Consider the following 27,087-nt stretch of genomic DNA (forward strand, 5'->3'; position numbering starts at 1 on the left):
CTCAATTTAAATTAGACACCACAAGTATTTGCAAATCATATTTTCACCCTCATAAAAAGAAAAACTTAGTTTCAGCGTTGTATATCATTTATGTCGACTTAAGATATACAACGTAATTACACGTGCCATTAAAATGATCTTTAACATGTTTTTAATAGCAAATGTACTTTATTTTGTCATAGATATGATATTTTAGTGCATCTCTGTATTAAGATTGAATTAAACTAGCGATAAAATTTCTATAACAAAGTTTTCTAATTTTATTTGTATAAAACTAAATCAAATTATGTATAAAATCGAAATATTTCACATTAAAAACTGTATTGTGCGTCAGCATTTAAAATATAATTTTCGTTCGTAAATTACAAAACAATATTATGATGGAATAACGATCAACAATATAATTAAAAAAAAAAAAAAAATATTGGAAGACTTAATTCATCTACTATGTTTCTTATTATAACAAAGTTGGTCAATGTATTATAAAATATCGGATTAGGCGGTTATACTTTTTCATAAAATACCACTATAATGTCCTATCCATAATAGTTACTAATTCATTTCGTTTTCTAACCTGACTTATATTTTATCAGCTGCAGTAGTAATTGTATTTTGAACACTTTAGTTATTTTCTCTTTTCACAAAAATCACTTAGAAATGTCTGTTAATAGAATCCACAGTTTGGCATGTACCGAGCTACGAGTTTTGGAGAGGCAGTGTAATCATAGCAAGAGTAAAAAATATTTGTAAAATGTATGCAGAAAATGGCGTAAATTGAATGTGTCAAATATAATTCCAAAAATGATTCATACTATCATTATATAAAATTTGTAATAAGTACATATTTTACCATTATTTCACAAATATGTATCCTCGAAATACTCCGTTTTCAGACTGTTACGAAACTTAAATGATTAAATTTTGTGCCAGTTTAGAAAAAAAAGCGAAGTCATTTCTTAAGCAAATAGTTACATGCGAAAAAAATTAGTTCTTTGTTATAATAACACTTTAAAAAGTAACGAAACAAATCAGGAAAAATATTTGAATTAATTGCAAAAAGAAAAGAAAAATACTGTATCAGAAATCACATGTACTTTAGTTTTAGTTCGAAGGAATATAAAGAGAATAACATATTATGAAGTTTTTCAAACTGTTTGGTAATTAATTGTAAAGTTAATAATTTGGCACGAATACCTGACGAAAAATTGTCGCTATCTCGTTAACAGAAAAGGAATGATTTATCTTCATACTAACGTACAAACATACTCGAATACTATGATTCAAAGAAAAAATTATAAAATATCTTATTTATTCGTTTCACTTATTCTTAGTACAATGAACATTATATTACTGATTAAATGCATCAGTTCCGTAAATATAATATAACGACGTCTAATACAATAATTTTCCATTCCGCCCAATCCAATATTTGAAATAACTGCCTAACCGATACAAACTCTTCGTTTCTCTTCGTTTAAATAACGATGAAGAAAATTACAATGACAACGAATGTTGCCATAATAGTTTGATATGGGCAAGATCATCTTTAAAATACCATTACTTATGGAACGAGCCAATAGTTGTATTGCACAAGAGACATGAATCTTTTCGCAAAATCGTCGAGTGTAACGGCTTTCCTTCGATCAGTCGCAGCAGTGTTTTCGCGGCATAAGGAAGTAAAAACGATAAGAACCGTAATTACAGGGAAAAGGTGGAAATGAATCAAAGATGCGCGAGCACTTCAACGGCCGCTACCGGAGGCGTTTGATCGCCGCTCAAAATCACCGGTTCCGATTCGGTCTGAACGATCCTGACCAGATTCGCGTCCTTCTTCGATGGCGTGACATTCGTGTTCGATGCAACGTTCGATCTGGCGCAATAGCTCGGCGGTCTGCTTTCTCTAGTCGTACCGGGAGTCACAATGCTTCCAGCGTTCGATCTGTAGGTCGGCGGAGGCGACGATGTTGGCTGCAGCCGATCCAGAAGGAGTAGTCGGAGCCTGTACTCTTGCATGCTCGCCTGAAATCACATGTCGTTTAAATCCTCTTATTTTCATTTTCTGTATCGTCGTCTCCTGGGGTTGGTAAAATGAAAAGTGAAACGTGATGGATAATTCTACCTACTCGATTTCTTTCTTATCAGTTAATGTAAACACCTAATAGGAAACATATCGAATATCTTAACAACTGAAAAATATGAACGACAAATTTACTTTATGGTTACAATGCATGTTCTAAAAGGATATACGTGTGTTGTAAATTTTAATCCATTTACGTAGTTGATAATAATTTAGTAATGTAAATGTATCTTTTAATTTTTTTGTCTTTATTACAATATATCTTTTTCGTATCGTCTTTATGATAATAGATTATTCAAAAATATTTTACATTTACATCGTGTTCACGTAATAATTATAAGGATTAAATCGGTGTTGTTGTCAAACATATGTGATCAACTATATAATGTAAAAATATGTGGTCAATTTCTCAAAAAGATATATATTTGAAAATGGAACGTACTATGTACAAAATTATTTACATAAATCGAATTTTTTACATCGTATTATTAAATAAAGTTCATAACAAATATGAAATTTGTTTCTGCAAACGTTAATATTCAGTAGCAAGTGGCTTGAACAACAAATTTCTGGTTCGAACATTAATTTACATACGAATTATTAATTATTAAATGGAAAATATAATCTGATAGTAAGTTTTCTTAAACTTCAAATTAACTCTAAAAGAGGTAAGAAACATTTCAATTTGTTTGAATTTGATACGATATAGCTGTAAAATAACGTGATTCAAATTAGGAATTCTTCCAGTGTTTGTACTTTTTTTTATGAACCGAAAGATCATTTTATTGATTTACAAACATTAGAACAAAATTCGATACGAAATACATATATTTAGTTTCACAATGAATATATTAAATCATTAAGTTTGTTCTATTTTCCAGATCACCCAATCCATTAGTGATAATTTTAGAAAGTTATATTCATGAGTTACGTAGCAATAACAAGTTCTTGCATCGAAAAGTTTCGATATAGGGACGATTGAAAACAGATTGTAACTTTTTGAATTGAACTTCTCATATAATTTAAAATATTAAAAAGTGTTCGTTAATATTCATTACTAACACTCTGCATAGTCTCTGTATATATTTTGTATGTTGGCATAAATTTTTTCGCATTGTTGCAGTATACACAATCAATCAAGTATTAAGTACTTTCAATTTTATCTAATATTTTTGGCACTTTTCTATTATAGTGATAAAACGTCATAAACACTCGTATATCAAAATTTTATAAAAGTAGTACAATCTGATTAATAAAAATTATTCCTCCATATATTTTTCTCAAAATAAAAAGAAAAAACAAATTTATTAAAATTCTGCGTATTAACCATAACATGTTATAGTTAATCTGAAAACAAAAAATGTTTTATCATTGGAGAAGTTTATCCAAGTCTAATCTGTATAACTGTAAAGTACTAACGAATTAGGGAAGACTCGAACAACTTCAAATTCAGATATTCAAATGTTGAAATTACTGAAATTTCCTCACTTAAAAGTTAAATCAAGTGTTTTATGTTATGAAAGTGTGTTATGTTAAGAAAAAAACTATATTAATCAAATATGCTGTTAATTATGAAAGTGGCTTAAATCATATATATTTTATTTTGAAATATTAAACGTTTCACCTTTTAAATGTATCGTAAATTGAAAAATTAATTATTACGACAAAGCTATAAACTTGATCTAACGTTTCGATTTTTTGATATTTTACCAACAATAGTTTTATTTTATTATAATTAACAGGATGTTTTATATATAACAGAATGCAGTACAAAATAAGCGATAAAATTGTCTTTTGGGGATTTCTGAGTAAGTTACTTTCATAATTATTAAAATAAATATCCATCACTAAAAGAAATAGAGAAAGAAAAGGAAAAACAGGAGAAAATAAATAAGAGAAGATGATAGTAGAATTCACGTAAACAACGAGAAATATATAGAGCTAGTAAATATTGGAGTTGAAAGCGTTTCACAAATGGATAGAATAAATCTAATTTAAAAACGAGATAGGAAACAGCTGTTTGAAATCGATCAAACGCGGGAGTGGTGGAAGACATTTTTAGGATGTCACCTGATAACTCGGAGGTGGCGTTCTAAATTGGAATTCCGGATAAATCATGGCAGCGTATGGATGAATTGGCCTCGCTGGCGGGATCCTGCTCGAGATCCCCGTGAAACCAAAGAAACTGCCGCAATTTTCTCGACTGGTCACTCGCCACGCTACAGCGCTTACAGTTACCAGAACCACTCCTATACCTGCAACAGAACACACCGTATCAAAATGTACATAAACTTGTCTCGAAAATCAAGAATACCTTCAAATTATTTCCTGAAAATCTAACAACGATCTTGGTTCTGCTGAATTCTTTACAACATCGTCGAAGAGAAATTACTTTGTTAAAATTATGGACAAGTTATATATCAAATACATAATATATCAACCAAAATAAATTATTTTTCATACATCAGCATCTATATCAGTATGTAGACGCTCTCTTAATTGAAATAATTATCCAGAAAAAGTTATGAAATGATTAATGAACATCATTAATGTTCTTGCATTTACTTTCTATCGCATTACAGAATATTCTACTAATGATGTATTCCATATCTCACAAGTAATAATAATAACGATTAAATTCTCTTTGCATCGACGTGATATATACGACGCATGTTCTTAAAATTTCTTTCATCAATCTCAACGTTCTAACTATTAATTTTTTCATGCAAATATATTTCCATAGAGTTTGTAATAATTCTCACAAATGCTTTTCAGATTTTGGATATTTTTTCCAAACTCCTTTATCCACGTGATTCTTAACAATGGATTTTAATATAACACTTAAATTTACTTACAAGTATTTGGAAGGGCTAGATAATTAAATCACTTAATTCAATGCTAATAAATGGTGGTGAATCCACATCCAAAATAAAATGTACCGACAAACGTCATTTTGTAGTAATAATTTACATTGTATACCAATTGTTTTTATTGTCAGCATCTACATATTTATGGTCGGGAATGTACATAACATAGCATAGTAGTGTAATCATACCTAGTATGATGGTATAGTATATCCAGTGCAGAACAATAGTACAACTGCAACCATTGTAGTAGTATAGTATTATACTACATTATTATAGTAGTGATGTACATTTCATATCTAATGTACAATAGCATAATAGAGTAACTATATCTAGATCTGTAACTGTGTAATAACACAATTATGTCTAATACAGTAGTATTGTTATAATAACAAACATGTATTTATATCGTATATACGTGAATAGATCAGTCATTATATTCATATAAAAGTGTTCATTTATTCATATTTTTTGCTAAATTTTATACCATGTGCAGTGACTGTCAAAAGTTCTTGGTGTACTGTAATTTTAATATTTAACTAATATTGTTTTTAGCACTAGAACTATCAATTTATAATGTGTACTTAAATGTAATATACACGGATGATAATAATTAATGTGATATAATGATAATAAGAAAGTATATATAACTATGTGTCTACCTGAATAAAAGTCAACATTAATTTGACCGCTACCAAAAGCACCTGCATGCTTTTGATAACTATGGTGGCAAAAAATCTTCCAACTGATTTGATTGTTTTACTATTGATATATAGTAGTGCTAACGAGGCTCTCATAATAAAGATCTATAGTACAAATGCAGTATGTACCTTGATTTATAAAATAGAAAGTTATCAAACCTTCTGTAAAGAGAATTTTATTACTGTATAATTTACACTGAAATAAAAAGGCAAATTGGCCGGAAATTCTTGACAGCCACGTTATAAATAAAGTATCTATCTAAATAGGTTTTCGATAAAGTGTTAGGAGAACGATACTTATCTATCATTTATTTTTTCTTAACATAAGCTATAACTAGTTACTTCATGTTACTTTCATTTCGTACCTTATAAATTCGTTCTTATTTTACGTCCATTGACAAGATCTGTAACTTATGAAAGGAAGGTATTCGTGCCGTGACGATTATATTTTCTAATGCTCTTTGTAGACGTGAGAAGTGACTTATGTAAGAGTATTGAATAGATTTAGAAGAAAATGCCATAAGGTAAAATTTAATTATTTTAAACTTTCTATTTTAATATCGGTGCTATATTTGTCCGCAGTAGCAAAGTTTAATTGCACTTGTAAACTAAAATTCATTCTCTAGTGTAGTCTGTCAAATACATTTTTAAGTAAATGCATACAAAATGTAATTTTCTCAAATGAAATTATCATCACTCGTAGTCTCTCTAAAATGTTATATATTCAATTAAACTAATTTTTACGTGATTTTATATACTTTTTTAAACGATTAATTAATTTTATTATTTCTGATTCATGGAAGATATCAGTAGTGGAATTTTAAAATTCCCTGAATGCTACTCTTACAAGATTAGAAGATTATTTCTTCATTATCAGATAATTTATTCTTTAAACAATTCTTTAAGTATTGAAGGAAATGAAGATTCGTGAACGATTTTCATTGTTCACCGATAATTTGATAAACGATATTCTATTAATTTTTAATATATTTTATTCACATAGTTGCAATATGTTTCTACTGCAAATTGTAGGAATTGTGAATTTTTCAGGTGAATCGATTAGTGTTAATATGTACAATATTTTGTATGGTCATTTTATTTGAAGTACTGTCTTTTGAATGTTTCCGAATTTCATGAAAAATTTATTTTCGTTCTATTGTATTTATCTATATAATGGATAAATGTAAAATATTTGATTTTCTATTAAAATAGAATAGGTGAGTTCACCAATGTAACGGTAAAGAAACAAATAACAAAATAAAGAAGTAAATAAGTAGTTTATAAAAAAAAGGACTAGAGTACTTGTATTTAAAAATTATTAGTTTAAAAGATATTTTAATTTTCATTTTACGGAATTTAGTATAAAAAAACAAATTTTATTTGAAAAAAGATGACAGCACTGAAATATCTACAAATAGAAAATACAGAAAGAAAATTGAAATATCTCATTAAATTTATCCATCGAAGTAAACATCTTTGATACGAAAACTTTTACATATTTTTAATATTACTGCGTACACATTTAAAACAAGTATATTATATAATTGCATTTTTTTAAAAATGAAAAACTGGTTAATTTTGATATATTTAAGATATCACGGAAAAAGGAAAGAGTTCATATAACTAAACAATATTTCACAGATATCATTTAATTTTATTTTGATTTAATTTTCTAATCAATAATAGTTACTTGTGGTGTTTTTCATCATTTGTATCTAAATGTTATTGCTTTAGAGTTTAATTTAAGCTTGTACTTTTCAATTCTTCTTGATATTTGCGATTCTTATATGTATATTTGTTCGTTTCTTGTTGAAATATACTTGTTCTTTACCGAAACACAGTTACTCTGTACCGGAGTACACTTGTTCTATCGCGAAGTACAATTGTTCTATATTTTAGCGATAATTAGTCGTTTTATATTTTCAGCGAATCTGTATTAATTTCTCACTCTATTGCTTTATTTACAATTTTAAGAAGCAGACTGTGTCACGGCTAGCTAATCAATAGATAACTTTGGCAGGAGTAGTCCTTTCAAAATTCCAAGCATTCTCTGTCCATTTTGATAACTGCGAGGTTAGCAAAGTGGTAGTGCAGGTCACAGAGGAACAAGACTCCAGGGAGTACGGCCTTCGTGTTCACGAACTGCTTTTGTGCGATATCAAGGATTTATGACACGTCCATCGCTATTGAGTGTGTAAACACCAGGTCTCGATAAATCACATAGCACGCAGAACTGTTGAATTTCTGTAGCCATAAAGATCTTTTCAGATTTTGATATCTAACTTAAACGGTACTTCATAGCATAATGTATGCTTCGATAAATTTTTTAAATTGGTAAGATTTGATGTTACCAATAACGTTTCAATATATTACCATTCCTGGAAATATTAATTCTATTCAGTTATACATATAAAATAAAAAAAATATTTTGTATTGTTAAGTCATTGACGTCAATTATTTTATTAAAATGGTTATTTAAAATTTTGTTTAAAGTGATTAAAAGTAGCCAGATATGAGGTTATTTGTACAATCTTAAAAATATTAATAAAATAAAATCCGTGTATATACATTTTTTTTAAATAAGAGGTTTGTGGTTATATAGAATACAATAATTTTGTCCAATTTGACGATTTATTCGATACCAAATATTACGTACAATTTAATCCTAACTTCAAAAAGACGATAAGAACGTCATTTAAATATATGAAAGAAAAATTAACTTTGGGTAAGGAATGAAAGAAAATCGAAATAGAGAAGAAATAGAATGAGAGAAAATTTTAAAGAAAGAAAGCTCAACCGATTATAGCCAAAGGACAAAAAAATTAAATGGAAATACGAATAAATTTATTGCAAAGAAAAAAACATTCTAAATCGACAATTAAATTAAGCAATGACCAATAATTAGTTAATAATGAAATTAAATTATTCATTGAATTATTATGTATCTCTTTACCATTTTGATTTGCGAAACAATATTTCTTTTGTTAAAATGATTTTTAATAAACTATAAGTGATTATCTATTGATACATTAGTATCTAACAAACATTTGTACTTATTTCAAATTTAATATCAAAAGAAAAAAGAACATGTGGTGGAAGTAAAGTAAATATAAATACACTTTTCATTTTACGTGTCTTATATTAAAAATATATTTTTATTGCATCCTTGAACAGACAGTTATTGATACATTTACCTTAAAAGTGTTAACCTCGATTCTTATAAGCTTCGCTAATTACGTGGGATATCCTATAAATCCACATACTATAAAGATTTTGAAATATTCTAAACAGGTTGCAAGAGCAGTACCATTATTGAACCAACTGTTTTAAATTATGATTTCCTTTTTTTCAAAAATTTTCCATTAATTATTACATTCTTACCGAATTTTATTGAGAAATTTATTTTATACCGGTGAATATGAAAATAGTTTGAATCACAAATGAATACACTAATCACGACACAACACAAATTCGAGCTAACGGTTGAACTCTTTATCACTTTGCAAAAACGGTTTTACGATATTATAAAGTAAATGAATACAAAATAAAATATACGATCTATATATATATATATATTTTCTTTTCTTTTAGATTTATACTACTTTCTCAATTGCTAGTACGTTTATAGTATTATATTTATTCGCTTTGATCCATAATACTATGCAATTATACTTTTCCTTGTCGAATTACTGCATATTAGTATAACCGTCTAACGTAGATATATAAGCTCGTACTATAGTAAAATGTATCAAGAAATATATATTTTACAATTCACAAAAGAAAATATATTTTTATTTTATTTCTAAATAATAACAGTTTCTCCTTATCGTCGAGAAAACATCGAGAAAACAAACGATTTCTTTTATCGTTAATCCTCTTTATTAAACCATTTACCCTTTAAATAATAACAGTCAAATTAAAAATTTCTAAATTCCGTTCATTCTATTTATTCTCCTTCTTGTAAAGAATTTTTTATCGGTAAATAAACCGAAGAGACGTTGAAAAACGAGTATTCCCGTCTAGCATGGCACGGTATAAATGAGTGAAAAGTCGAGTGAAATGCAGCAGACGGGCAAAGGAAAGATGACGGAATCGTTAAGCATTGTCGCGTGTTCTCACGAACGGCGGCATGTGAGAATAGTGAGAGCTGAGAAAACATCCTCGAAGGAAACGAGCGGCCCAAGCTTTCGCGGTTCCACACCCATCCGCGCTTCCCTCGTGCACCATCGCCGATCTTTCCACTCTTTTCGTCTTAATCTTTGTAATCTCTTAACTCAACCCTGCAATCTTCTTTCCTCCTGCTCGACTTTTTCTCCCCTCCACTCGTTTCTTCCTATTTGCATTTTAAATCTTATTTTCCTTGTGACATGTGGCTGCGAGGCGTTTACTCTTTTAATTAGATACACCTTGACTCGTAAGTATCTCGACACCTTGGTCGATTTATAGCAACGATACATAAATTTTACAGAAATGTGTAGATTAATAAAAAGCGATGATCAAATGTAGTTTCTTCATCGTGCTCGTTTATTAATAAATTGATTAAATTCACTGAGAATTCATTGTGAATTAATTAATCCGTTGATAAATTAACAGATTACAGGCTTAAATTATTTGTTTAAGAAATCAGCAATAATATGTTAAGGTTAAACACGCTATTCGTGGATGCATCTACCGATTTCATGTATCGTTGCTCGAATTAATCAAGATAGCTTTTCTATAGGTTTACAAAGAAGTTCTCATATGATTTGGAACTTACAGATTAACTTACAGCTAAGAGTAAGTACATAAATTATTCTATAATATTTGAAATTTGTAAATGTAAATATAGTTATTACGTATTAGTTTTGGAAAATTATTTTATTCGCGTGATAATGTTAAACGATATATATTTATAGTAGTAATACAGAGTAAAAACACCGTTAGTCCGTCTATTTGTAATTTAGTATTCAAATTACATCTTGTCAGACAATAAGTAAGGTTCCATGTACTTTTAAGCGGAAGTATATGTTAAGAGTGTTACAGACATTATGGAGTTTAAATTCGTGTAATTAAAAGAAATAAATTCTCCGCTCTTTTTCTTTGTCCCTTCCGTTTTCCTCCATGATACCCACACTACTTAAAAAAGAACAGGCAGGTTTTCAATAAAATGTTGAATTTTTACTTACAATAATTTCGGTGAAATTATTATGCGATACTATTACAAAATATGTGTATATGTATTTACTTTCTTTGAGAATGAAAATTAGGAAAAGACATCAATCGAATTATGCAAGTATTTAGGCTGCACAGTGAATAAACGCAAATGTAAATAGCTTTGATATTTCTTAATTTTTAATAAAAATTATCACAATGATCGAAAATAAAAGGATCGATGAAATCAAATCTATCTATCGGTAAATCGTAATTTCGGTTGATATTACGATCTACTGATTCTATGATACATCCTACACGCGGAGTATAATGTATAAACACGTTAAAATCGTGTCAAATGAGATGTTAATGTAATAAAAGAACATGTAAAAATGCATATCTTTTTGTTTCAGAACGTAAGATAAGAAGCAGGAAGTACTGCCCCAGGGCTTGAAAAGAAAATGTAAAAGTAAGGATCCGACCGTCGAATGTTTTAATTAATCTATGCAAGAGGTTCTTCAATTGTTCAAAGTGTTAAGACTTATGAATATATTACCATCAAACATTAAAGCCTTCATAATTACAACGAAGACAATCGTGCATGTACAAAGGGATATTAATTTAAATACTTCCTGTTACAAATGAATAGACTTATTATTCACATTCACTATTAACATTTAATAGTTTAATGCTTCGAAATTATATAGCTATAATTAACTGTAATTGAAATTAAAAATCAGCTTCAAAATCACTTTTTTAATAAATTATTACCGTTTATCTATCTCGTTTATTTTTATTTCTACTGTTATTACTTTTGGTATTTTGCGATACTTTTGTATCGAATATATGTCAATCTATTATACTTAAAAACGAATTTTGGAAAATGTTGGGGACAAACGATATTATTCCCAATTGTATTCTCACAAGGAGTGTCCCAAAATTAACGCAAGATTTGAAATTTGCGTCATTTGTGTGGTAAAGCGTTGCGAATGAAAAAGAAAAGAGCGTAACAGCTGACGGTTCAGGGTAATTAAAAATTGAGCACTACACGAAAGTACAACACGTCTTCATTGTTGAACGATATTTACAATTTTTAATTAAAAACCTGTGTTTTCTATCAAAATTACTTCTTGCGTTAATTTTGGAACACCCCTTAGTAGAGTGTTACTTTCACATTTGAGAGGAAATAATCAAACTAAGTTTTATTTATTTTTTGACTCCTATGGATTTCAAATAAACACAATTAAAAAGTTCATAATAGAAAATCTCGATGCAGATTTGTATATACAATTGGTCACAAAAATATTGTGTTCGTATAAAACATACGAACAATTTAGTTTTTCATTCTACTTTCTTTTCATTGTTAGTCCTCTTATGCCATAAACGCGTTGAACTAAATGAAATAATCGAATAAAATTGAATAAACGAATTGGAATGATCGAATAAATTAGTAAAATGATATATGAACAACGATGTATTATCAATTAATATTATCAATTTTTATACGCTATTACGATTTTATTTTAAAAGGAATTAATACTAATTTAGTTAAAAGTAGCTGGATATTTTCAGTACCTGCAAGAACGAAAAGTCTGACACTAATAAATAGTCTACATTTTCAGGCTACGAGTCGAGAGCTATAATTTTGAAGCAGGCACAATTAAAGTTTCAGTGGGAGATATTTTTGAAATAGACCGATCCTACGTGTTATTTTAATCATTAATTTCAAGTTCTAAAAGCGTACTTTCTACTGAAATTAACTTACGAAGAAACATGGGCTTGACTGAAACAGGTGCACGTGCCCCCGACAAATCTTTATAAGTGCTTTTCTTGGATGCAGAATCTAATTTCCGGAAAGAAAAATATATAATTTTGTGTATAAAAAGGACTTTCACGAAAAGAATTACTCACATTACGAGTATATTATTACTCAATTTTATATTCCATATTTGTATATTTTTACTAACTCCATAACATTTCGCACCCTTAATCACAAATACAGGAGGCTTACGAAAAGAAATATAAATTTAGAAAATCATTCGAATTTTATCAATATCATCAATGATTTTTTACCGCAGGAACTACTCTATTTAATCATAATGTATTATAAAGAATCCACGCGTTCGATATCGTAATGAAAATTTTTCCGATATTATGTATAATAAAATTGAATTTTTCCCCAACTATGTTCATCGTATTTCTCATTTTCTTTGCTTTAACTAACTTTAATGAATTTTGAAGATGAAGTTCAGAAAACTTTTTAACCCCATTTTTCTTAAAGTAGGAGGTTGCAAGAGCCAACGCAATTTTTAATTCGTTACTTTCTAAACGTCGTAAATAATTTTTAAAATTTTGCTATACAGTTTTCACCCTTATCTCGTACGAATATAAAATTCTTATCGATCAATCGTTTTTCTGATAATTCGATTTTCGTATTTTTGTACGATACTTCCGGTAAGTGCTCTAATATTCATGCACGAGAGCGTGCGTAATATTCATAGATCGATCAGGTTCCTTCTTATGACCCTCTTTCCCATAATAACCGACACGTTCGGAATTCCATTGCATTGCAAGAAAACGTTTTCACGCAACTCGAAACTCAGCGTGGCTCGATATACTCTTAATAAACCTATTGAATTTAACGGTTCGTTAATACCATTGAATCGAAGAAAGTAAGCAATTTAGCGTCGTAGCCCAGGCAGTATTGTGCGAAATTGGTTCGACACTTTCACGATGGGAAATCTAGATAACCAGCTGTCGAGGAAAATCGTACACACTCGGTAATTTTCAAACAGATGCGCACGATCGAGCCATCGCGTGAAAAATTCGAAGCTCGGTCGAATTCTCGACGTTTTACGAGTCTAGTTGTCCGTTTATCGATTTCCCCCGAGATTTCTCAATTTTCTGTTCCGTGAATCTCACGGTCCCTCCACGTGTAGGCGTACGACGTCGTACTCTGTAGGTTAGAGCGTTCTCCCATTGTGAGAGGCATTCTATGCGGGTCGCAGGTTACATGCCCACGTTTAGAAAGTAACCGTTGCCAGCGTAGTTGCCCCTTCTATCGTAGCGCCACGATCGGCCAATCTGGCCGACCAACGGGCTTCTTGCGGTTTCTCACTGCCGCTGCTCCGTATTTCATAACTTCTTTCTCAGCCCAATGCTCCCGTCCCTTCAACATTTTTTTCTTTCCTTCGTGCTTTCCTTTACCATCTCTAACCAACCGTTTTAACGAGCCTACCGTTTATTCGTTACGCTTCCAAGCAATTTTTCACTCGACCATCAACCGAATTTCGCATCGAAACAACCAGGCAACGTGGATTTCTTTGCTCCACGCATAGTTTCGTACGAGATGCACCGATAAAATATATCGTTTCGAGGATTCCTTCGTTTTCATTCGTCCTTTCTATTTATTGCGCCTTTATGCGATCAAGTTTAACGGTAACGGAAGTTTATTCTTGAAATGAGATTGTTAAAATAAAAGTATACGAAGTATACCTAGGTTCCCGTTGAGTAATATTTTTTTGCTTCGATTTAAAAAGAATTCTTATTAGATCGTTCACTTCACTTTTACCGTGAGATAAACTTTCCTACAAACTTCTTACGTAAAGGATCGAGAATATTCGCTAATAAAACAAGTACTCTTGTTCTGTTCGTATATTTCTTTTCCTAGAACTGTTCTTTATTAGAAACAATCTACTTAGAGGGAAATTCTTCTCTGAGCCTATTTAGTCTTAATATTTGAAAAGAGATTTGAAGATCAGATTAGAGCAATTGTAAGAGTAGGAAAAACGGTGAGAGATTTTCCAAGTCTCGTTTGACCTGTGTTCACCAAGCCAGATGCCCTTTTCTGGAATTCTGTACCAGGTGTGAAAGGACGTGGCACGAACTATGTGTACATACAAGACAAGTGTGTAGTGAAAACATAATATTAAATTTGAAGCTAAATACTACATTTTCTTTGTTTCCTTTTTTATCAACAAAAACAAATTCGTTAATTGTAATAACAGAATTATCCTATGATACAATATCTATTATTTAAAATTATTTGCTATTTCTTTTATATCTGTATTCTTCAATTATAAATAATTTTGTATCCTGTATTCTTCAATTGTAAATAATTAATACAGATAATATTCGATTTTAAACGAACAACGACACAATGATATAAACAAAGAAAAATATCGTAAGCTTTAATTATTTATCAGTTTTAATCCAAAATATCTTGGAGTAGATTTCAACAAGTATCAACCTTCTATTCTTAAAAGTAATACTCGATTATTCCAATTACAAATACTATTCACCTTTCTCTGATTTTTCATATCGTATATATATAGATTATAATTAATATGCATACATATTTTATGTTATTCCAATATTTCATATTTTATATTTTATTTTTGCAAAACAAAATAATTTTTAAAGTTATCTAAATAAAAATGGAAAATAAAAATGATTTGATATAATCTACAGTTTGCTTATGATCTGAATAAATAATATTCAAATAATATAAATAATCGTATAAATCAGAAAATTGGAATTTTTAAAAATGTAATATTGAATAGCTATTGTGCGACGTTACTTTGTATTATTTTATATAATTAGATCATCGTGGAAGGTAGTTTATCGCATTCACGAGGCGTATAAAAAGACCCAGAACACGAACCTAAGCTTTAATCATAAAAATCGGTTTATTTTTCGTTAAAAGTAGCGACGCTTGGTCACTGACCAGTGTGTTTGGTTGCTGTTCGGAATTTAAATTGTTCATTTCATGTCCGGAATAATACTGTGCCGTTGACGTTCAGAATAATACTAGTTCGATTGGTATTCAGAATTGGGCTGCTTCTTTAAGAAGTGATTCAGTAAAAATGTGAAACAAAAATAGTGAAAGTATAACTGTGAAGTGTGAATAGGTTATAAAGGAATGCAACGTTGAAAATTAGTTAGAGCTTTGAATTTCTTAATTTATCGTGAAATGGATCTGGATTCGATAGAAAAATGGAAAACATTGTATAAAAGGAGTTCTAGATTATAAAACAAACGAATATCTAAGTAAATTATCCATTTGAAATGAATATAGAAGGATGTGCAAAGTAAGGTTTAAGTTTATGATTTTATAGAAGATACTTATAGATAATTGACAGTTTCTATTAATTCTCTGTATGCGGGTTCTACAATCTCGTATTACATTATTATGTAATATATTTCGAAACAGTACAATGTTTCGAATAGTAATACATCGGCGAAAATAATCTCGGATGTGACTTTGCTTATTTTCATTTTGCTTATCTTTGGATTTATAAGAATACAATTTGATTCGAATTGACACTGTCAAACTTGTCATTTATCGTATTGATTGACATGTAAATTAGTGTACCGTCCCTCATGATTGTGTTTATTTTTAAAAGCAAATTAAAGATGATCGATGCCAATATAGCATGTTATAACATGACTTGAATCTATGCAAATTTAGATTTTAAAATGCCAACATAAATCCATTTTAGATCCATCGCATCTTCTTATATTTTTTTTTTTTTTTACTTATAGTTCAGTGTCTGTTTCATTGGTAAATAAATATAAATTTCAATAGTAAGTGATAGCAAATATGATATAGTCTACTTAAAAATACGAAATAAAAAATTGAGAAATTTAGGATAACAAAAATCTACAAGGTCATTAACGACAAATATTTTTGTTAAAACGACATCAATTTTATCTTACACATCTTTCTACTGCAATAAAGTTCGTGAATAATAACGAGTCTGATGACGAATGAAGTAAATTATCCTGTAGAAATAGATTTATACTATATTTATAAAAATTGCTAAAAGGTATAATAAAGAATAAAGTAAAATAATAACACGCACTATATTTGACAATCAAAATCATAGAAAGGAAGATTAGGTGGTACCAAACTTTTGTTCGGAACTGTATGTTCTCTTTGGCTATTATTCAGGTCTCTACCAAAACGGAATGTATTCTGTGAAAAGACTAGCTGAAGCAGACAAAGAGTGAAGGATGCCTTTGTAAGTACTAAAGTATGCGACATTTAAAACCGGTAGAAATCATTGCGCGTCTGACGCGAGGCCCAAAAGATATAAAATATCACGAATAAAAGCTTGCAGAATTTACAAACAATTAACGATAAACATAATTACCAAATACAGACATATTAGAATTATTTTTTATATACTTAATATTACAGTTATTTTCATATTTATAATATCTTTTTATAATTGAAATTTTTCGACCTTTAAATTTATTTTTTAATGAATCGTAATAACATTTGATATTAAGCTTTTGCACTCAACGACTATTTCGTTACAGAAAAATAGTAATTTGAAGACTTTCTGTCATATAGTCGATGATATTTTTAAAATGGTAAACGAGAAATCATATGCAAATTAAGATGTAAAATTATTTTTCCACACATCGTTAAGTAATTTTAAATTTGATATATTAGTTAACGTCGATCTTTAGAATCTGATTAAATGGTGACTGAGGGGTCACCTCTCGAGTACAAAGGGTTAATTTTAGAATAAAAAATTTCTTCCAATTTTTCTTCCTTCAAAATCTGTCGATTTAGTTTGTTTTGTTTAAGTCCTTTTGTACTTGTTATTATTTACACATATTTGTAAAGTAGTTTATTTTCTTCTCGTAATACAGGGGAAGGGAATAGATATGAGATTGCCGTTGAAAACAGTGAAGATCTGAATCAGATTTCAAAAGTAATTTGTCGAATATTTGTTTAAGACAGATTATGCAATAAAAAATAATAGTTATAATGATTTTAATGATTCAAAGTAGCTTTCTGTTCCACTCACATTGTATGATATACAGGGTGTCCCAGCAACGGTAGTACAACCACAGATTCTACATGCAGAACGGTAGTAGAACCGGGAAGGGGATGATACTACACGCAAAACCGAATCGAAAAGAAAGAAGAAAATCTTTTGATTCGAAGCTTCGTCTTCGAGAAAATCGATTTTGAATATTCAACGAGCACACATGCACTTAGCTATGACTTAGATACATGGATCATCAGTGGTACAACCGAGGAGGAGGTGATTTTACATGAAAAGCAAATTGAAAATAAAGAATAAAACTTTTTCATTTGAAGCTTAGTTGTCGAGAAAATTGACTTTGAATATCCACCGAATACGTTAATATACTGATGGCCCATTCATCTTATGTTAGCCATAGTTAAGTGCACGCGTACTGGGTGAATATTCAAAGTCGATTTTCTCGAAAACGAAGCTTCGAAACGAAAAATTTTATTCTTTTTTTCAGATTCGTTTCTGCATGTAGAATCACCCCCTTCTCGGTTCTACTACCGATGCTGGGACATCCTGTATAAGAAAAAACATTAAACTTGGCAAAAGATCAAATTCTTTATGTCAGAAACTATCTTTTTTAAACATGAATTTTTTAAATTTTAGATCACAAAATATTTAGTAATTTTATGAAGTCACTGAAAGACATTAAAAGGCTAAAATATTTAACCCGTATTTGACAATAATTAAATACAAATCTTACTGTTATTTTTATTAGTATTATGAATTAAGTTTAAACAGATTAATAATTCACTATTAATGTAATATATTTATTAATCACGAGTAAAAAGCAATTAAATGTCTCAATTAACCTAGTCTTTAGTCTACATTATTCATTATGCAAATAACAGGCGCATAATGATAGAAAAATAAGAGTAAGTATATATTTTCGTTAGAATTGTTCCCTCAATTTGATATTACGTTTATGTATATAAACGTAATTTTTCATTGCTTCTAATTTAGAAACCCAAACTGTTTGTTTTATTTTCTTCAGTGTGTTATACATTTAATAATTCTATTATGAAATTAGCAAACAAATACTACTGTACAAGTTACCAAAAGTTTTTCGTTCCATTGCAATATAGCATTTATAAATGTTATAAATATGCTTCATCACAGATCAGGATAGTATTGAATAATTATCTGCGTGTTTCGAATATTTATAAATAAAAAAAAAAAATGAGCAGTGGAATATGAGAACATCGAAATTTGAGTTGAAAATAACATTAATTAATGAATTATCAATTAGAATTTCAAATTAATTAATTTCGTGATGTGCATTATACGCGTAGGTCATAAAAGTTTGATATTTACGTAAAACTAACTTTCTGATAGAATAATATCGATTTTTATACATTGGAAAAGTTTCAAATTATATACCATTTCTGTTTATTTCTCAGTATATACATATATGAACCGAGTTAAATGACAGCCAACCATTATTACGTAAAATTCGTTTTAGTTATGGTTAACTATGGATTCGTTCTCCTATAGAGAATAGATGTATCTCAGCTTCTAGTCAATGATCAATACTACTTCTGAAAACAACAAATTATGCATCTGCGGGTCGTAAATTTGGTTCTAATCAAATTTATGGACTGACTTCCTGAAGTGGGCGTTATGTAGCGGAACACGCACCGCGAGGGAGCACTCAAGTTTCTAACTATCAGCGGATTCGGAGCAAAAAGAAATACCTGATTTTAACAACAGCAAAAGCTATGTCAAACTATAAATTTACCGTGAAATTTACGTACACTATATTACGTATACTATAGTAACCTAGGAGACCGAAGAAACTTTTCTATGGATTTCGAGCTATCTTTTCTGTTCATTTCCGTCTGAATATCTATCAACTACTATGTACCTCGATATATTAGTGGCTTAGGAACAGTATATTACAATGTATCCAGTTCTTGTATGACAATGACAACGTCACAAATTGGACGACTCCATGCTGCAATTCTGTATATCAAGGGTGTGTCTCTTAGGTATTTTTAAGGGAGAGCGACATGAGTCACGAATAAGAAGTTACTATTAGCAACGAGCTAACGTAGCTAGAATCAATACACGTTATACAAAAAAAAAAACAGCTAAGTTATAATGATAATTATAGTAAGCAATAATGATAATGATAAATAATAACAATAAAATTATATTTATATATAACAATTTTGTGTGTCGATTTGGGTCACATAATTATTAGAATATGTAATAAATTGTAGGCGTAACAAGTCTATATATCCCATCTGCTGTTTATATCATGGATTCTATATAATGTAAATATTACAACTACTACGTATATTAAAATATTAATAAATAAAATCTCTTTCTTACAATTAATATACGTTGAATGTGTATTTTTAAATATTTTATTAAAAATTCTGTATTCAAAATTATCGTTTCCGTCATTTGACATCATAGTTTCTTCATGTAAGATCAATAATATTCCAATACCTGTTCCTTTTCTTACTCCATTTCTGATACGATTTATATATAGCCTGCTTCCTCAATCACGACAGACTATTTAACCGGTAATTTAATCAGTTATAATAAGTTTAGTATTAAATTAAATTCTACAAGTTAATTAAATCAATTTTCATATATCAAAGATGACCATGCACATCAATTTTAAACTATAGACTACCACATATAAATATCTGAAAATATTGGTCAATTTGTAATTATACTATGCGATTTTTACTGAAGTATATAAATTAAAGGTAACAAATAGACAAAGGCAACACTGTCATCTTATAAAGACTATAAATTTAAGTTATCTTATTTAATTTTAATTAACAGTGCTTATCATATTCTGTTTTATGATAAAATAAATTATCAAATATAAATCACAGTAGTTTTATCTAGGAATTAAATAATTTAAAGATATGGAACTTCTCAAATAGCAAAACAAGGATTAATAGCTAAAAACGTCATTTTTTCATTGTATGTTAGCTTTTAAAAATCGATATCAATATTAATATCGACATATTATAAATAATATTCAATATTCTATTATATTGTAACCTATTCAAAATAAAGAAACGTTCTCCGAATATTTCCAGACAATAGAGTATATCTAAATACAAATAAAAAAAAAAATTGAAGTTATAAAGAAAATATAAATATTCACCTGGTATTATTTTGAAAATAGCAATAACGTGATACGTTACTAACAGAAACAAATTAAGGATAGGATAAAAGTTTATATTTTACATTAAATTAATAAAATTGTAACTATAATAAAATAGTAATAATAAAATTTAATTCTAAAGAGCTGCACCTCACAGATGGACCAAAGCCAAGTCGCTTATCAGACTTCAAAGACAGTCTAAAGATACTAGAACAAAACCCACATCAAATAACAAAGGAATTAGCACAAAAGTTAAATGTGTTACAGTTTACCGCTCGTCGACGTTCAGTAAAGCTCGGTAAAGTAACTACAAAGAGATGGTTTACTGCATAATAATGCGCGACCACAAGTGCTAAACCTGGTACACTTTTCCAACTGAAATTTACATCAAACACATTTACTGTTTCCTCTCCTTGCAAACATTTTTAAGATCTTAAACGCATGTCGATTCGAAAGCACCATAAAATTATAATTTAAAAATTAATTAGATTAAAATATTGAGGAACTTTGATCAGATTCAAAAGACTGTTACACTTTTTTTTAAATTAAAATTAGGATATTTAACATAGAGGAAAGTAACAAATTACTAAAATTGAGTTTATTACACTTATGCTTACTTAATAAGAAAATGAAAAATATTAAGATACCAGTGTACGAGGCAAGTAGATATGATATTAATCAGCTTAACGAAAATGGACGATAAGCTTCTTCCTATTGATTACTCTTATAAAATATATTTTCTTGAGACGAATTTCATCCCTAAAAGGATGTAGTATGTATAACAAAATAACCAATTCTTCGTGAAATATTGACGATATAAATTCTTTCGTAATTTAGGAATTTACGAAATATTTAAACTTACTAAACATTCCTAAATAATAATTTATATAAAGTGTTCTGATCTTTAAATCAATATTGACTATGCATTATTTTATTTGCATCGATGAAAACTATGAATTTTCTAAATCTTCCATTTTTGCTTAACATATTATATATTCCAAAGTCTTATGAAATATTCAAGGCAGCTCTGAAATTTATTTGCTTCATTTCAACTGGTTATTATTTATTAATTAGATTGAATAAATATAAGATATTATATATTTAAATAATTTATTAAGTTCACAAAGTATATTTATATTTCGATTAAATTCCTTCTTTAAAGGAATTAATTAATAATTTGATAAGCTTCCTCACCATTAGCCATTCTATTAAAATTTAGTATTGGCATTTTCTCGGGATAAATTTTGTGGATCATAAAATTTTGCATAATAACAAAATAAATAACATCTTCTGTGAAATATTACAAAAATAAGTTGAACCGAGTATCAATTATAATTAGTATTCAGTAGACAACGTGAAATTATTTACGACGACGCGAAATCGAAGAGAAGTGCGGCACACATAACAAAATAACATATGAATGACTTCATCGTTAAATTCGTTTTTGATATGAATGATGAGGAGACAGTAATAAGGTCATCCTTACTTTTTTAACGGGACATAGTTTTCTAAACGTTTACATTTGTGTCTCTTCTCGCAACGGGTTCAATGCCCGTGATTCAACGCAGTTTCAAGGTTAAATAAAGCAGCGCGCTATTGTCCGTAGTTATCAACCGTGAAAATAAATTCCTGTAATGAGCATGTATTATTATGATTTAATATCGTTAATATTATTAAAAGTATGTTATCCACCGATACGGACGATTAAAATAGTTATATGATTTTCTTGGAAACTGATCCGAAAATACTTGAAAATATTTTAGCATTCGGAGAAATTTATGTAAATGTGATAATCAGTCAATGTTGACTCTTGAAATTTAAGATTGACAATTTTTCATTGTCAAGTATAATAAGAGATAGGCTAATAAATTCCATTGAGAATAACGTAATAATAATATAATTACTTTAAATATAATAATAATATAATATAACTTTTTGAATATGTTTCATAAGATGTTACTGAAATTAACTTACGTCAAATAGCAAGAAAAATAATACTTGAAACGAAGATAAACAATTCTATTATTATTCATCACGCGAAGACCTCGAAGAGAAAGTAAAATGAGATAGGTTCGATATAACTTAGCAATCTACTTAACAAATGGCGATATTAAACATTTTTGAACCATTTTCAGAAGCATTGTCACTTGTGTTGAGACACTCATGTTATACGATAATCGACTTGATAGAGAATGGCTTGATGCAGATGAAAATGCACAACACGTGCTCTAACTACCGCTTTATTCGTAGAAGATAATGGCGACTGCTTAGTAATCAGTTGTAAGTCTTAACATTTTATACGTATAACCTGACACTATAGTCTTTTATGAGGTGAAACTACAATTGAAGCATATTGTGAAAAAATAATGAATGAAAAACGATTCTATTATTCAATACTACAACAAAATATTTAATTTTACCACATCTCTGTTCCTTGGCATTTTTGTCTTGGATTTTCATTTTTCTAAATGTCTAAATAATTTTCTATCAAACGAATTGTCTTGAAACGTAGAAATTCTAAGGACAATATTCAAAGAATTAATTAAAATAATTAACTATACGTAATGGAATGTATATAGTATCATAATGGAAATTATTTGGATTAAGCACACTCAGTGGCAAATTTGAAAAATTACGAATTTATGATCGACGAGTAATCGATATTTTAACTGTTATAATATCACGAAGAAATATCGTTTGATAATCCGATTAGACTCACTTCGAAAGACGTAACAGCGCTAAGTTACAACGAAATTCTTTTATACCAGAATCTAAGAAGTACGGCAGCAGAGCAAAGATGATTGTGATTTTAAAAAATTTTTACAAAACGACTATACAGAGTTAAAAAATATTTTATTATTTAAATCATTAATAATCTGGACACTGCACTCATTTCCGAACTTCTAAAACTACCAACTAAATATAATATATATAGATAACAATAATTAAAGTGGTGTAATAAAAATAAATATGTACACATGATTATGTTCTTGGTTAAATGAAAATTAATTTTGCGAAAAGTAGCTGCATATTTCAGTAACTGCAAAAATAAAAAATCTGAAACAAGTCTGGAACATTTTGACCTTTCGATCATTCTATTGTTAAAACCACACCTTACAAATTGTACGATCCTTCCCCCTTTTTATTGTACTTTGAATGAAAAGAGTATCATTAACATTATAATCACGCCGAGCATACCATGAAGTTGCACGGTTGAATTTGTTCTTTGTACACACGGTACTTAATGTAATGTACACTTGTAATGTACCTCGTGTTTGTGCTAATGGCGTAACGAGCATTATTTTCCTACTAGTTTGCTAGCTTTTGGCATTGTTTTTCGCACATCACTACAGTATCCTTCGAATGTAATTTTTAAAGATGAACAACTTTCAGCAACGCATACGAACATAAAAGATACAAATTTGTTAAATTATTCACATGAAAGTATTGATTAAATCGAATTAATGCGTGTGTAAACATAAAGGTAGTTTACAAAAGCTGTTATCAGTTATATTTACTAGTTTGTTATATTTCCTAGATTATGCGATCCAGATTATTATGAACATCTTGTATACAAGAGTATCATACGTACATAAAAAATTTGACTATATAATTTTATATACATATATCGTAGACTTTGTGATATTATTACGTTCATTTACGTCACTACTATTATTAGTGGTGAAAAATATTTATATTATTGATATATTGATATCATTAAATATTTTGTGGTTAAAGACACGGACATGTAAAAGTTGAAATCCTTTTTCTTAGATAAAGAAATCATGTTCGTTTTGTTCTTTTAAAAAATATTTGTTTCATTTTAAACCATATTATTTAGAAAAAGGTGTTAAACCATTTGTATTTCAAAATCGTTAATTTAGAAGATTTTTTAATTGTAATATTTATAAGAAATTATCATCACTTTTACTAATAATAGATTTATTTACAAAAATTCAGTCAATATCGACAAATGCATTAAAATTGATATGATTGCGTTCAAAAAATGAAGTTGATCGTCTCAACCCTTCAATGTGTCCATTTACACAAAATTAATAGCAACTAAATGTGTTTTCCTCGGAACCATTCAAATTTCATGTAAATATTTTTCACTATGGATGATAATAGCGATATAAATTAATATACTAATATCAGACAGTTCATCTTGTATATATCATGCAATAACATGTAAAAGCATGTAAATGATTACATATTTTTCATTCAAAGTGCAATATAAAATATGAAAAATTGTACTTTAACTTCAAAATCATAATTTTTAATGGATGATTACAATCTTTAAATTAATGAAAATTTGAGCCATGATAAAAGATACTACAACTTCATATAATAGTCTGTAAAACTTTCAAGAAAGGAAAGCATTTTTACTTCTACAGCACTTTTGAATACGAAAGCATTTTTCATGAAAATTAATTCAGCGAGACAAGATTTAAAATGTTTCATCGTTCAGAATGGCTCCAAGAGAATTATTATACCTTTTCTTCTTCCCAATGTTATGACTGGACAAAGATAGTCAATTCTTTAGCAAAACTTTCATATTCCGTTAATTTCGCCGCAAATTGTATTAGGTGTTGCAAACAAAATCCATATAGTTAAGGTTTTCTTTGAGAAAATAACAATCAGATTACAATTATCGTTAATTAATAGCGCTACGGAGAACAGGATTTCCCGTTTCAAGAAAGTTGTTATATAACAGAAAATTACGTAAGCTTTTGTTACTTTGTCGTCTCTTCGTTGTAATGAATATTACGATAGATGGTAAAAGTAATTTGAACTTATATCAATCTGCCTCTGTTAAAGAAGGCAATTTTATAAAATCATTAATAGAACGTCTTCTCTGGTTTAAAATGAGATTTTACGAAAATTGATTTCTGTATTCTCTTTTACCATGTTTTCATTCGTGAAATAAATTATTACTTTTCAACAGAAAAGTTTAAATATCTTTGTAAAAACGTAGCAGCTGACAGCGCAAAATTATTATTTATAAGCAAAAATCAACAGTCAAATTATAGAATTTGAAAATTGTTTTCAAATTGTGTTTTGTACAATTGAACTGAAATAGATCTTATTTATATATAAAATTTTTATTTAAAAATTATAGATATACAAAATTTTCTTTCTTTCATATAAAAACAATTTATAATACATGAATTTCATGAATACATGATATTTCAATTTTTGTAATATTAAAATACACATAGATAGAACTATAAAGTTATATACAGAGTGTTCAATTTTAATCTATAAACAAAAATTACTTGTTAAATGCATTTTATGTAAAAAATATTTCTGATTAAAATTTAATAGTTTTTAACAAAAAGGTATTAGATCACTCTGTAAAAAAGTGATTAGTTTACAAAATATACTTAAGTTTGATGATATTAAAATATAGATATCGATTTATATTGTAGAAATTATTATTTAAAGAAATATTGCACATCGAAGTAATATATTTTACAAAATTTAATCTTTAAATTATTGTGTTTATATTTTCAGGCTTTATAAAGAAATTGTATTATGGATGATATTATTAAGATTAATGTAAAAATTCTTTCTAAATTCTCAGATATTATTAGGACAAGCGCAAATAGAGTAAATAAAAATAGAGTAAATAAAAAGACATATTCTTCCTACATAATGGTATAATATTCAAATTCTTGTGCTTGTTAAATATATCTTATAACCATGTTTTTTGAATCCTTTTTCTATTTTTCTATTAGTAAAGAGTTACAGTTAAGATATTTCCCAATAAGAAAACTCGTGAAATATTGATGTTAACGAAAAATTATTACATTTATCAAGTAATAAATATATAGTATATCGAGCACACACTTTCAAATAGTTAATTTTTTTTATAGGGATATATGTAAAAACCTCGAAATCTGAAAAAGTTCGGAGTGTCAAAAATTCGAAATATTTTTTCCTTTTTTTTTTCGTAATTTGGAACTTTCGAAATCTAAGAAGAAAAAAAAATCAAGAATATATACAGCATATCAATAAATAAAGGAAAATATCTCGTCACCATAGACGTTATTTTTCGAAAGACTTTTCAGTGCATCCGACAGTATAATCGATAAAGAAAAAAGGTACCAAACTTGGATCAAGGAAGAATTCGAACGTTAGTATCTTTGGACAAAAATCTGGTGTGGACATTTTCCTATATTATGGTTCCATTTGTCCTTGATCGAATATGATCAATAAAGATTTATACAAAAACTTTATCGAAGCTTCAGATGTTAAAATAAATTTTCCTGTTACAAAATAGAGTTAACACTTTGAATTTCAGACATTTTATTTTCGTGTTTTGAAAATTCAGAAATTAGTGTTCGAATCTATC

The 27,087-nt window shown here is 28.6% G+C and overlaps 1 protein-coding gene across 1 annotated transcript in view; it reads right to left on the reverse strand.

The window, feature by feature from the left end:
• Nucleotides 1-1,539: 1,539 nt before the first annotated feature.
• Nucleotides 1,540-27,087, reverse strand: part of LOC108554856 (uncharacterized) — a 301,692-nt gene continuing 276,144 nt past the window's right edge. The window contains exons 5-6 of the mRNA XM_017910264.1: nt 4,148-4,332; nt 1,540-2,019 (exon numbers count right to left, since the gene is read on the reverse strand). Of these exons, the coding sequence (XP_017765753.1) occupies nt 1,723-2,019; nt 4,148-4,332 (482 nt within the window). The 3' untranslated portion in view covers nt 1,540-1,722. The remainder of the gene's footprint in view (nt 2,020-4,147; nt 4,333-27,087) is intronic.

The sequence above is a fragment of the Eufriesea mexicana genome, unplaced genomic scaffold, assembly GCF_001483705.2.
Source record: "Eufriesea mexicana isolate 0111107269 unplaced genomic scaffold, ASM148370v2 scaffold50, whole genome shotgun sequence".
NCBI classification, from domain to species: domain Eukaryota; kingdom Metazoa; phylum Arthropoda; class Insecta; order Hymenoptera; family Apidae; genus Eufriesea; species Eufriesea mexicana.